General features: G+C 42.6%; 1 protein-coding gene across 1 annotated transcript in view; it reads left to right on the top strand.

Annotated features, from left to right (window-relative positions):
• Positions 1-14,971, top strand: part of LOC126094438 (histone H4 transcription factor) — a 97,166-nt gene that overhangs the window by 36,950 nt on the left and 45,245 nt on the right. Inside the window, exons 4-5 of the mRNA XM_049908806.1 lie at positions 765-948; positions 12,722-12,874. Coding sequence (XP_049764763.1) covers positions 765-948; positions 12,722-12,874 — 337 coding nt within the window. The remainder of the gene's footprint in view (positions 1-764; positions 949-12,721; positions 12,875-14,971) is intronic.

Below are 14,971 nucleotides of genomic sequence, written 5' to 3' on the forward strand. Positions count from 1 at the left end.
AAAATTTTAGTAAAACATTAATAACTACCTTACTATTTCTCACAAGATCGTGAAACTCCAACTCGGGGTCTGTTTAGACGTCTTGAACACAATCATGTGTGAGTTGCATTTGTGTGTGTGTGTGTGTGTGTGTGTGTGTGTGTGTATGTATTTATTGCTGACAAAGACCTTAATGACCGACAGCTATAATTGTGAGAATCTTTTTGCCGTGCCTATCTGCGAAGCAGCATCTCCACTATATGCTGAGTAGCAACTTCCCTTCTCATAATATTGTTACACTCCATAATGGATTTTCCATTGTTTAATTTTAATATCAGGAAGATATTTTAGCAAGGGTGGTCCTGCGAGTAATGGCTCGCTGCGGTGGCTGGTTACTCCTTACTAAGGGCAAATTAGACTTCATATCTACACGTTAAATCTCCAGATCTGACACTTGTGAATTTCATTTTACAGGGCTGTTCGAAAGACCTTGTGTATATGCTTCCTTTGCCAAAAAGAGTTCCAGAGCTAGAAATGCGTTGAGTTCTCTGTAATTTTTGTGGATTTATTGCTGTGCTTTAAATAGTGTGTGTGTGTGTGTGTGTGTGTGTGTGTGTGTGTATGTGTGTGTGTGACATGTATGAAAAACACACACACACACACATACACACATATTATAGCTTTTTGTTTTCTCAGTTCCATTCAGAGAATGAAATGTATTTGTGACTATTATTATGTCCTGTAATTAGAAATTTGATTGCAGATATCCATTAATGCTGTTTCAGGTATGTACATATGACGGTGAAGGTAGAAACACAATACCTGATGGGGAGGAATATATGTGTTATTGGGCTGACTGTGACAGAGCTTTCAACAATATGCAGATATTTCTATACCATGTGCAAAGTCATGTTCAGTGTAATCCACGAGGAAGAGTCGTGAAGGGTGGTGTACCATGTCAATGGGAAGGTAAACATTTGACTTGACACAGATCATATATTACATATATTTTTTGTGCCACCAAGGTCGACTGACTGAAGCATGCAAGCATACATACTTATTGCCACAGTTTACAGTTTAGATGATTAAACTCTCAATGTGTTGTGTCAGCTGGACTAAAAGTTTTACCAAGTTTTCAAAAACAAATTTGTACTACTATGCAACTAACCCAGAACCCGATATCAGTTGTAGGATGCCTATTTAGAAGCTTCCAGTTCCACCAAAAATTTTATTTTTAATATTTTGCATAACTGTTGACGAAGTTTAAAACTTTACATTGCTGTAATAATCTACTCATTGAGGGGTATAATGTTACATTAAAAGTTTAACACAATAAGCCAGGTATTACAGTTAAAAACTGGCACCATGGAGATACACAGGCTATATTCATCCAGTTTTTGAAAGTGAGAGCACTGAGCAGCTTTTGACAAACTTTACACATAATTTCAAAGCTCTAAGAAACTTTTTCTCAGTGACACCTTCCACAACATGAAGAAGAGATAACAGTTTATGACTTACCATATTTTTGCTGTTCATTTAATCAAACTTCAGCATCAGATATGACATTTTATTATTTCTTTACTACTGATTCTATTTTCAACACAGTTTACAGGCAGTATCCACATATAGCTGCAAAATTATATTGTTATACAACACACAGTTCATGAGATATGTCATAAACATTTGTATATCTGAAAAACTAGCTTTTGCTTAAAAGGGAGCACGAATTACCCAGACTATTTTTCATCCAATGTTTCATAATGAGAGCACTTAGTGCTTCCAACAAACTTTAAGCATAATTCCAAACATTTTCTGAACTTTTTCTCACTTACATCCTTAACACCAAACATTTAACATATCAAGTCATTTGTAAAGTAATCAGATGTTTAAAAATGTTTGATACATGGGAGTTAGATTTGTTAAAGGATCAGGTGTTTATTTGTTTCTAAAGAACAGATGGTTAAAAGATGCTTTACATAACAGCAGATTAAAGAATAACCTTTCATTAATAAAAGAAATTGAATTGCCTGTTGGCCTTCTTCTTTTCTTTACACTGTCGTATGTTTTAAATTTTCTCCTGACCAAAAGTTTGTTTCTCGTATTCCAGTTGCTACAGATTTATTGATTGATTGTCATTTTTCATTTGTACTTCACTGTTGCTATTTGAATTTATGTACTGTTATTTTGACTTTTGGAAATGGCAAGTGGAGCTTTGGATGCTAGAAAATGGAGTGCCAAGTGGAGAAATCATAACATTTCTGACGTATTCATCTGTTTGAATTCAATAGAGGGATGTTAGCAGCGGAGACAGCCAAAAACATTTGTGCCGCATATGGGGATAATGCCATTGGACATAGCATGACAAGAAAATGTTTTTCTCATTTTAAAGAGAATCGCTTTTGATATAGGTGACTCTTTATGTTCAGGAAGTCCTTTGTGGTTTGATGAAGATTGTTTAAACACATTAATGGTCCATGCCAGTGTACTCGAGAATTGGTAAATGAGATGAATTGTGTTCATTCCACTGTCGTGCGACATTTGCATGTAATGGGGAAGGTTCAAAAAAATCAGTTGTATGGGTACTGCACATTCTAAGCCAAAATCACAAAAATCGGCGGGTGTCCATTGTGCATATCTCCTTGCTCATCTTAAATTGGCTCATGAGCAACACCACCCATTCCTATCCTATATGATTACCGGTGACTAGAAGAGGTGCCTTTATGCTAACATAAGGAAAAGAAAGGAATGGTTGACCCGAAAGGGGCTCGTCACTCTTTGGTGGGTTCGTGCTTGGCTACCAAGGGCCCCCAGCCTTTGCAGCACTTTTTCCCTTCCGTGCTGCATGTCTATCCTCTTGCTGTTCTTTTTCCCCCTCCTTTGGTGAACATGTCTGGGGTATTGTTAAGAATGTTCTGCATTCTGTTGCTGACCTATGAACAGTCTCAACTTTCTTTTTGGCTCCTTTTTCCTTTCTTTGTTTCCCTTCTCCTCTCATTCCTCCGCTTTGGCGTTTGAGGATCCTCCTTTTTTCTTCTTCCTCTATGTGCACTCCTGAAGGCCAGCTCACGTGTCTGATGCTTAAAAATGACTGGGTAATGCGTAATTTCCAGCCCCAGGTCGACAGGTAGGGTTTGCACGTACCCCCTGGTACAGGCCAGGCTCAGGCATGGGTGATTGCCTTAGCTGTAACCTTCCCAGACTACCCATTGGTACCTCCATCAGGTGTTCAGGAGGTGTGATCTGAGGTGTGAACAATCACAAAGGCGGGTGTGCTCCCTTGTGTAGGGGGGCACAGATGGAAGGAGCACGCCATTGGAGATGCTAGCAATCATATAGGATTTCCTCGCAATGGGTCACTCATCCTCTCCATCGACATTGACAAAACGTAAACGTAATGAGGCTACTGATTTGAAGACCCTTCCCACTGCGCTGCGGTTCCTTGTGGTATCATGTACTGAAGACGGTCTGTCCTTCGCCACAGTGAATCTGTTTATTATTCAGAAAGTTGATGCAATTGCTGGCCCTGTGAAATCCTGCTCTCGTTTACAGAATGACACCTTGCTTTTGGAGACAGCGTCTGATGCTCAAGCACAACTACTACTTGCTGCCTTGCTTCTCCACGGCTACCCTGTTCGTGTTGAGGCACATAGAACTTTGAATTCTTCCCGTGGTGTAATTTACACCAGGCTGCTTGATAGTCTAACCAAGGCTGAAATACAAACTTACATCTCTGATCAGGGTGTCATTGCCGTTCATCGTGTAATGAAAAAGGTCAATTCCTCCTTGGTGCCCACCCGCACTCTTTTCCTCACCTTTGATAGGGTGGTGCTGCCGTCCAAGATTAAAGCAGGATGTAAAATCATCACAAGCTGGCCGTACATTCCGAAGCTGATGCGCTGTTACCAGTTTCATCGGTTCAGTCACACTCGAACGTCTTGTCGACACCCAGCCAAATGCATAACCTGTGGCAGGGATGCACACGAGGGCGAATGTCCACCTCCTCCTCCCTACTGTATCAACTGCAATGGTGGCCACGCTGCCTTCTCCCGGGATTGTCCCATGTATCTAGATGAGCTGTCTGTTCAAGAGATTCGGGTAAAGGAAAAAGTGCCTTACCCAGTAGCTCGCAAGTTACTGGCACTTACAGTTCAGTTCTTGTTACCCCTCCTCCATGAAGGACATGGCTACACAGACATGCGACCTCAAATTTGGCTCTGAGGTTGTGAAGTCACCCAATGTCAGGGTAGCATCACCAGCTGTGCAACAAACTGTCAAACTCTCGCCTAAAGGCGAGCTACCCACTACACAACCGGCAGGCAGGGAAGGCCAGAAGGAGTACTCCTGAGAACACTTCCTCCGCTCCTCCAGCCAAACACCAGCAGAGTCTTCCTCTACCCGGAAGGGCTCTAAGAAGTCCGCTAAAGACAAACAGTCTTCCCCTTCACCATCTCGAAGATCCTGCTCGACGGTGTCGTCAAGTGATCGCTTAGCCTGGCCAGCCTCTGTCTCAAAAGTGCGCACCACCAACCATTTTTCGGTGTTGGACTCCACCGACTGACTGCACAAGCACGCCGATGCTTATGTTGACCCCATGGAGCAGGATCCTCCTGCTTCTGTGCCCTGTAGTAGCGACTCTCCACCGGCTGTCCCTCGGCGGACACTGAGTTGACACCCCTGCATCTCTTCCTCCTCATGACTGTCCTCGAATGGAACGTTCGTGGCCTTCGGTCCCACAAAGAGGATTTGTGGCTGCTTCTCGCATCGCAGCATCCCCTTGTACTTTGCCTTCAGGAAACGAAATTGTGCCCTCAAGACCACTTTGAACTTCCACATTACTTACCAATTCGTTTTGACCTTCCACCTGAAGTCGGCATCCCATCTCGTGGGGCATCATGCTGCTTATACGGGATGACTTTCACAGTCAACCCATTTTCCTGACGGCCCTTCTTCAAGCTGTTGCCATTCGCCTCTTCTTTCCCCACAAGACTTTCTCCCTCTGTACCGTTTATGTACCTCCATCCTTCGATGTCACCAGGGCCCACTTCCTTCAGCTTATTGGGTAGCTTACCTCCACCATTTTTGCTACTAGGTAACTTTACTGCGCATCATCCCCTTTGGGGTTCTCCCAGGACCGGCCAGAGAGGTGCCCTCTTCGTTGACATTCTTAACCAACTTGACCTCTTCTGCCTTAACACTGGTGCACCCACTTTCCTTTCTGACTCCTCGCACACCTATTCCCATTTGGACCTATCCTTTTGTACTTCCCAGCTTGCTCATCGTCTTGAGTGGTCTGTTCTTTTTGACACCTACTGGAGTGACTATTTCCTGTGTGCTCTCCATCTGCTGACTCCTACCTCATCCACGTGCATGCCCAAATGGCAACTTACTAAGGCTGACTGGCAGCTTTACTCCTCCCTGGCGACCTTCACGGAACAAGATTTCCTCAATTGTGATGACCAGCTGGACTACCTCACAGACATTATATTTACTGCTGCAGAATGTTCAATTCCTCGCACTTCCTCTTTACCACGTCGTGTCCCAATCCCTTTGTGGACTGAGGCGTGCCATGCAATTTGTGCACAGAGACATGCTCTCCGCATTTTTAACCACCGCCCTACGCTGGAAAACTGCATTCATTATAAACAGATGCGTGCAAAGTCTCATTGAGTTCTTCAGGATAGCAAAAGAGCTAGTTGGATTTCGTTCACTAGTTCTTTTAACAGTTCCACACCTTCCTCTGTTGTGTGGGCCAACCTTTGACGGCTCTCTGGGACGAAGATCCTTTCCCCAATTTCCAGCCTGACAGTCGGTGCCGCTGTCATAATGGATCCTGTTGCTACCTCCAACACCTTTGGCTGCCATTTTGCGGAAGTTTCGAGCTCTTCCCGCTATCACCCTGCCTTTACCCGTAGGAAACGAGTGGAGGAGGCTTGGGCAAAACCCTTCTCTCCTCCGAATCGTGAGTGCTACAATGCCACCTTCATTATGAGGGAGCTAGATCATGCTCTCAGTTCATCCCAGTCCTCCGTCCCAGGACCAGACACTATCCAATTCAGATGTTGCAGCACATTCCTCTTGCAGGCAAGCATTTTCTGCTTAACACATGCAACTGCATCTGGGCTGAGGGCACATTTTCTGGACCCTGGCATGAAGCCACAGTCATACCCATACCTAAGCCCGGTAAGGACAAAAACCTTCCTTCTAGCTACCGCCCCATCTCTCTTACCAGCTGCGTTTGCAAGGTGATGGAATGTATGATTCATGCCCAGCTGGTGTGGTGGCTCGACTCTTGCCATTTACTCGTGAATGCGCAGTGTCGATTTCGAGCGCGGCATTCTGCAGTTGACCATCTCGTTACTTTGTCCGCCCATGTCATGAATGGTTTTCTGTAGCAATCCCAGATTGTGGCCATGTTTTTTGATTTGGAGAAGGCCTTCGACGCCTGATGGAGAACTGGTATCCTCCATACTCTTTACACGTGGGGCTTCTGCCCAGTTTTCTTTGGGCATTTTCACAAGACCAAGTTTTCAAGGTGCGTGTGGGTTCTGCCTTGTCAGCACCTTTATTCAGGAAAATGGTGCCTCAGGGTTCTGTCCTGAGCGTCATCCACTTTGCTATCACCATGAAACCTATGATGGCCTGTCTCCTGCCGGGTGTCTCCGGCTCCCTTTTTGTTGACGATTTTCCTATCTATTGCAGTTCTCCGTGGAACTGTCTCACTGAGCATCATCTTCAGCACTGTCTTGATCGTCCTCACTCCTGGAGCATCGCCAATGGCTTTTGCTTTTCCACTGACAAAACCATCTGTATGAATTTCTGGCGGCACAAATGGTTTCTCCCACCATCTCTACATCTTGGGCCTGTTGCCCTTCCGTTCGTTGACACTACAAAATTCCTGGGGCTCGTGCTCAATAGGATACTCCCTTGGTCCTCCTATGTCTCTTATCTGGCAGCCCGCTATACACAGTCCCTCAATGTCCTATGTGTCCTCAATGGTACTTCTTGGGGTGCCGATCGAACCACCCTCCTCCATTTGTACCGGTCCCTTGTCCGTTTTAAACTTGACTATGGGTGCTTTGTTTATGCATCTGCATGCCCATCCCTTGTACGCCATCTCAACACTCTCCATCATCGTGGCATCTGGCGACGGGAGCCTTTTACACTAGCCCGGTTGAGAGTCTGTATGCCGAAGCTGATGAACTACTACTGTCCTAGTGCCGTGACTTTCTCGTCAGCAGGTATGTATGCCGTTTGTCTGCCTTGCGTGGCCACCCTTCCTATGCCTCCTTCCTTGATGGTTCCTTCGATCATCAGTATGGGGCTCGTCCCTCTTCTCTGTTACCTCCTGGAGTCCGCTTCGCCACTTACTACGGCGGCTTAACTTCACACTGCCCGCAACTTTACCCATGGGTGTGAACCCTTCACCACCTTGGCTTCGTGAAGCGGCCCATGTTAACCTTGGCTTTCATTCGCTTCTTAAGGACACTACTCCAGCCTCGTTCTATTGCCTTCAGTTTCACGACCTTCGCATGGAATTTAGTGATAGTACCTTTGTATTCACTGATGGTTCTCGGACTGACCATGGGGTTGGGTGTGCATTCGTCATTGTCACCCGTGTCGTTTGATATCGGCTTCCGGGGCCACTCCTCAGTATTTACACCAGAGCTTTTCGCCTTGTATCAGGCCACGAAGTACATCTGGCAACACAGCCTTCCGAATTGTGTCCTATGCTCCTCAGACTCACTCAGCGGCTTCCAAAGTCTCTGTGCGCTGTACACTGCTCATCCCTTAGTTCAGTGGGTACAGGAAAACTGTCACCTGCTCACTCTTGGTGGAGCCAATGTCATGTTTCTGTGCGTCCCTGGTCGTGTTGATCTGCCAGGAAACGTGGCTGCTGATGCTGCTGTCCACTTACCTCAGCCCGCGAGTACCTCTATTCCCTCCAATGATCTCTGCATTGCCGTCTGACAGGAGGTGGTGTCCCTTTGGCATCGCCAATGGTCCTCCCTTCACGAGAATAAGCTTCGGCATATTAATCCTCTCCCGGCACCTTTGACAACCTCCTCTCGGCCCTCCCGCCGAGAGGAGATTATTTTAACTCGGCTGTGTATTGGGCACTGCCTTTTTTTGTGCCCAAATGTTAACTGTCCACCACTACCTGCTGGAATGCCCTTTTTTTTTACTAAGTTATGTTCCATCTTGGGTTTGCCATATGATTTATCAGCTGTCTCCCGCGTTTAACTTTTTATCCGCCGAAGCAATATGGTGAAGGCCATTTAATTTTTAGTTTTGGATCTCCATTTTTGTATGGTATGTTTTTTAGTACTTTTTCCTTGTGCCTTGTTCAGATGTCTTCTGTTCTTTCCATTGGGACTGAAATATAGTCGTTTCCCTTGTCTTTATGTTTGCTTTCTATAGTTTTGACTTGGGCCCTAAAACAAAAGAAACAACAACAAAACAATAAAAGATGTTGTTACACATCTGGTGGAACAGTGAAGGTGCTGTGTGCTACAAAGTGATTCCATTGGGTGTAACCATCACTGTTGACATTTATTGCCATCAACTGAGATGTCTTGCAGATGCAATCCAAGAACAGTGACCAGGAAGACTGCATGAAGTGAAGATACTCCATGACAATGCCCGCCCGCCCGCCCGCATTCTGTTTGACTGACAAACACCATACAGGAGTTGGGTTGGGAAGTCACCCCACACCCATCTTATTCACTTTTTCCACACACTATCGAAGAACTTCCAAGTAACTTCTATTCTGGATGTAAATGCGTTCCAAACATTGCTTGACAAGTTCTTTGCCTCAAAACCACAAGATTTCTACAGTTGCAGAATCGAAAAGTTACCCTAGCATTGGCAGTCAGTTGTAAATAATGAAGGAGAATATATTACCGATGACTAAAGCTCTGTTATGTGTACCGGTTGTGTTTATTAAACTTAAGGAAAAATGCTGTGAACTCCTGCACCAATCTGATACCTAAATAAACAACCTACAACTTTCGTTTCCCTCTTCTGAACACCAGTCACGACGCTCAGTTTATCTGTAAGAACTTTTACGTTAGGTTTCTCAGTGTCCAGTTGGTTTCAGTGAATTGTCTCCACAGCCATATTTTTCAATATTAAACACTTCTGGCATGTATGAGATGTGATTGGAAAGTTTTAAGAATGGGCTTGCAATTGTACAATGTTGGTACTTACATGCTACTGTGATCAGGGTGTATATGACCCGAGAGATTCCGGAAAAACCTGGGAATTTTTTCATCCGGGAGAAAACTGGAAAAAACTAGGGAATTTTTTAGAATCCCGAGAATTTTTCGTTGTTTTAGTTTTCAGTTAAATGTTTTTTATTTTGAGTACTGTATCCCGCTTCTGCGGTATAGTACTGCAGCAACAAAAGATGAACGAGAGAGAAAGAAGAAAATAAAACTTAAGTTGCAAAGGAATCACGCCATATACAACAACAAAACACAGTGCTCAAACAATCGTCTGCCGACATCAAAATGTGTCAAAGGCTTTAGGAAGACTATGCAACGCTTCCTAACAACAAATTGCCTCCTTTGACCTTGACATGACAGCTGTTTGCATTAGTAGTTGTGGGCGGGCTCTTGTGCAGTTGAGTCGCGTGTGCGTAGTACCTGCTCCCGCTTCTGGCTACAGATGTGTGACTGGGTGTCATTATCTAATATTGCCCCGGTTCGGAAATATCGTAGATCCGGGCTTATGCACAGAGCAGTCTGAGTTGTAGTGGGGAGGTGGGTAGTCTTCCACATGACCTGTGTTCACGTTTAGTGATTTTGCTGTTTCCTCTTCATTTATTGCTCTCACATTAAATGAAAACAAAACAGATTTCTGTGGCCGGGAGCTATCAAATGAATTAAAATATGTTCGCATAATAATAGAAGGCTAAAATGTGTTGTTAGTTTCACGTTTTATTTCCACCTTTCTGACAGTCGAGCGTTAATTGCCTTGCGTAACAGTGAAGTTACTTTTGTCAGTTTGCTAAAGAGATTTGGCTTTTATTAATCTTTCCCACCGAAGCAGTCAATTTATTTGAAACGAAGTGTTTAATTTCACACTGTTGGCTAGTTTCAACTGTTCACTGCATTTCAAGTGCACGTTTTCCATCTTCTACCTCGTATGGCATTATGCCATAATAAAAAACCAAACATGAGATAATACAGTACTGGTACTCAAGAAAATTTACATTTGAATCTGGACATATGAATGTGCTCTTTAAGCTGAATTATGCATTTAGAATAGTTCACGAAATTCCAATGCTCTTGAAGTATCCTCTGATGTCTTGTTTCTTTTATGACATAATGCAAGATCTTTTACATGTACAAACAAACGGGCTTCGTGCGTCGTCGTAGCTGCGCAAGTGCAGTGATACCTTTTATCTGATGCTCTCCAGCAACTGCTGAAACAAACTGATTTCTAACAGGTCACGGGAAAATATTGCGAATGGTGGTTTGAAAAGCGTTACTTTCAGAGTAAATTTCCTTTTACGCAAGATGAACTACATGCGAGAATGTACGATGAATTTCTTAAATCATAGAGTGTTTTGACTCTCCTTTTAAAATCAGCTCTGAGGACAACCATCTACAAGAATTTCGAGCCCAAAAGATCAGACATTTACGTCGTTATTAAAAATTTTACTGGCGCATTTGTGTGATCTATCTGAAAGTGTAACATGTGCAAAAATGATCAACGTTTTATGTGGAAGCTTAGCTTCTCTTGCAACTTATTAATCTTAGAGACCAATGTGAAAGATTTGCTTTTCTTGCAGCCACACTATGTATATTAATTTAAACCATTAAGTTTTCTTATTTGTGTGTTCACACTACTTAAGAGTGACCTTGCTATTGGCTGACTAAATGACGTGTCCTATGCTGTCATCAGCTGGTGAGATCACGTGACATGAGCTTTGACTGGCTTACAAAAGCACGTCGCAATCTCGATTTCAATGCTTCGGAAAGTATCATGCGGTGTTTGGTGGTATTCAAATTTATACTTTCGTAACACGAAAATATGCAGCGTACATGTTGCTGCACATCAAAGATCTTTCCAAAATATGTGTGTGTGTGTGTGTGTGTGTGTGTGTGTGTGTGTGTGTGTGTGTGTGTGTGTGTTCACCCCTGCCCCTCCTGCGTTTCGTTTTCTAAAGTGCTGGGAAATTCTACGTCGGTGTATAAAACCATAAACAGTCAAAGGATAGAAAAGTTTTACAGTGCCAAGGAAAAGCATACTGTCACTTAACATGGAAAAAGTGTATTTTCACCCAGGAGAAAGTGTATTTGCAACCAGGAAATCGTAGAATTTTTTTTTTTTCCTTGTCCATGTATACACACTGTGTGATACATCTCCTTCAAAATAGTCCGCGTCTGACTGAGCACACAGGCTCCAATGGTGTTTCCATTTTTGGAAACATTCCTGGAAATTTTTTTCCTGAAGTGTGTTAAGGACTCTATGTATTTGCCTGGATGTCTTCAATCGAGTCAAATCGCTTTCCTTTCAGTGAAAATTTCAGTTTAGGAAACAGGTAGCAATCCACAGGTGCCAAATCAGGGGAATATGGCAGTTGTGAAAGCACAGCAATTTTGAATTTGATCAAAAATTTAACGATGGAGAAGATACGATGAGCAGGAGCATTGTCATTGTGTAGCACCCATCTCCTATTTTTCCACAATGCAGGACTTTTTTTCCACACTTTTTTGCGCAAATGCTCAACGACACATTTTTAGTATTCGTGGTTAATTGTCTGTCCTCCAGGGGTAAATTCATGAGTCACAATATCGGTAGAATTGGGGAAAAAAAAGAAAAAAACACCAACGTTGCCTTCACCTTCAACCAACTTTGCCGTGCTTTTTTCAGTTGTGGTGAACCTGGAGTCTTCCACTGCGAAGACTGCACTTTGGTTCCAGGATCATATCCATATACCCATGATTCGTCACATGTAATTAGTTACCCTATTTAACAAATCTGGGTCATTTTTAGTCGGATTAATCAGTTCTTGGCACACTTCAAGTCCGTATTGTCTCTGGTCACTTGACAACACTTTTGGAATGAATTTTGCGGACACTCGATGCATATTCAGATCTTCAGTTAGAATTAACTGAACTGCATAGAAACTTAAATTAATTTCATCAGCCATCTCCCTAATTGTAAGTCTACAATCAGAGCGCACTAAGTTGCGAACTTTAACAACATTTTCACCGGACCGTGGTTCATCTTCAAATGATTCACGGCCATTTTTAAATCTGTTGAACCAGACAAAAACATTTGACTGGCTCATACAATGATCTCCAAAAGCTGTTTTTTAATAATTCGGAAGTCTCATAAGCTGAAACTTTCACACAAACTTGTTGCTCCGTTTTTACATCCATTTTCACCCAGACAGAATCTGGCAACAAGCTTAACAGACCCGCAAACAACCAGCTGCCACAATGAACTGAATGAAGGAAACAGTTTCCTGTCAAAGGGCGTTCAAGGAGACAGCAATGGCTCACTCTCCACCCTCCGTGTACCTGCCTGCCAAACCAGTAAGCAGTAGCAGATCCATTCTTAAAACTTTCCAGTCACACCTTGTAATCAACGGCATCTGCTATTTTTTTTAATTATAATACCTAAATAACAGCAGTTATATACATGTTATACTTTAAATCTGACATTTTGATGTCGGAAAAAAAGGAGACACTGTAACTTGACTTGATGAAAATCTTTTCAATATTTGCAGGTTGTACTGGAGTTTTCGTATCAGTATACAAACTTTCAGATCATGTCAGGACCCATACGCAAGAAAAGATAGTTGGATGCCCTACATGTGGAGCAACATATGCATCGAGAACAAAATTTTTAGACCATTGTAAACGTCAGGTTACTGTGCAAGGTAAGTTACAATGTTGTGAAGTTAGCAATAGCCTATATCGTTGGTTGCCTGTAGCTTTCACTTACTGACATAATGTTTTGCTATTATGGACTGATCTTGTCATTTCTCCTGGTGTACTTACTTTAATATATCAATTGTTTCTGGAACATTAAAGCACTTTAATTTCATGCAGTGTGTTCACAAATTGTGAGCGTGATTATATATCAGCTACATCACCTGCACCATTTATGGGAATGCATTTAAATTTATTCTGGACTGGGACTTGAACCCATACTTCCCACTTACCGTGTGTGGTCTCCTTAATCTTCCCTCCCCACCACTTTGCTATCCTTAACAAGTATGTGAGTGAGACAGCTATATGATGAAGGTTGTAGACATGGGAAACTCTGGAAGATGTGTGTGCAACATACTGCGACTACTTCTAAGAGGAGAATATTGCAGCATAGTGTTTATTTTCAACTTTTTATTTTGCTATGAAAGTGGTAACTTCACTATTTAATTTAATGAGTGCATTAGATAGTGCTAATGCAGTAAGAAGAACTACAAGAAGCTTTATATGCAGGCATTTAACAATAGGTTACGGTGTTTACAAATTTATGCACATTTCAATTTCAGAATATGTAATATATCTGAAACTAAGGTTCGTGATACAGTAAAAGACGTGGAGTTTCTCAGATCAAAATCTGTTAACTTGAATGGTGGTGAGACTTTGTCAGTTTCATCATAGAAAAGAAACGTATGCACACACATGTTGAACCAAACATAAAAATAGCTTTAGTGGTTTTTCTGTAGAGTCAAGAATATTGCTCTGGGACTAATATTTTAGTAAATCCTTGTAAATTCATGGATTGGAAAAACAGATCTTTGAGCTGGGTGCTATGCTTACATCTATCAGGTTGAGTTGAAGGTAATGAGAAGGTACATAGGCAGCTGAAAGCAAGAAAAGTCTGATGAATAGGTTGAAATCAGTCTTCAGTGTACAGTGTTGTGGAATCTCTTTGAGGACTTTTTATGAAATGTGTCAATTATAGGAATGTATTAAGCTGTGTCTGGTCCACAAAAGCCTGCCTTGAGTTCTGTGAAATGTTCCACATCATTGATTTGAATCTGGTTTTTTTCACAAGATTAATATCTAGTTGATAACATCAACCACATCCACCATATATGGTACTGAATATTTCTTCCCTTGCTTCAAAAGTCTTAACAACTCAAATAGTTGGTGATCTAGCCCACCAAAGATTTTTTTCACTGCTGTATTTACTCTTTACTCAGTTTTACGTGTACAAACTGAAGCAGCAAGTGAAAATTTGTATCATGGCCAGGAATCAAACCCAGGTTCCTGCTTAATAGGCAGGTACACTAGCCACTAAGCCACCTTGGCACAGCGGTTCACACAACTACACGGATTAACCCGGCATACCTCCCTCCTCGATTCAGATTCTCAGTGCCGCCCCAGTCTAATTTAAATTCCTCCTTACACATAATCAGAATAGCTGAGGCTCTCCATGTTCTGGAATAGCACCACAGCATTGAATGTAAGTGGGGGAGTCCGCCTGAAACCAAGGAGCAGGTACTTACACAAATGAAATGACACAGTTTCAGAGATTTTACTGGTTGATGCAGATATGATTTTATGTATGTAGACTGAAGCAGTGAGTGAAAATTTGTACCAAGGCCAGGAATCAAATCCGGGTCTCGAGCTTCCTAGACAGGTGTGTTAGCGAGAGTAATCCGTGCAGTTGTGTGAACCTCTGTGCCAATGTGGCTTAGTGGCTAACACACCTGCCTAGTAAGGAGGAGACTCGGGTCAGATTCCTGACCGTGGTACAAATTTTCACTCGCCGTTTCAGTCTCTATACATAAAATTATATCTGTATGAGACCAGTAAAGTCACTGAAACTGTGTCATTTATTTTGCCTTAATGGCTGTTTTAAGGTCAGCTAGCATTCAATCACATTCATCAAAAGACTAGGGCATCATGTTGTCTTTGTGACTGGTGATGTAATGATGTTCCAGTGACCATTTTCCCAGCTCATGATAGTGCGGTGAATTTTTAAGCACTTTCCATGACCTTCAAACTCTACAAGAAGTAAAGTA

The sequence above is a fragment of the Schistocerca cancellata genome, chromosome 8 (genome assembly GCF_023864275.1).
Source record: "Schistocerca cancellata isolate TAMUIC-IGC-003103 chromosome 8, iqSchCanc2.1, whole genome shotgun sequence".
Taxonomy (NCBI): domain Eukaryota; kingdom Metazoa; phylum Arthropoda; class Insecta; order Orthoptera; family Acrididae; genus Schistocerca; species Schistocerca cancellata.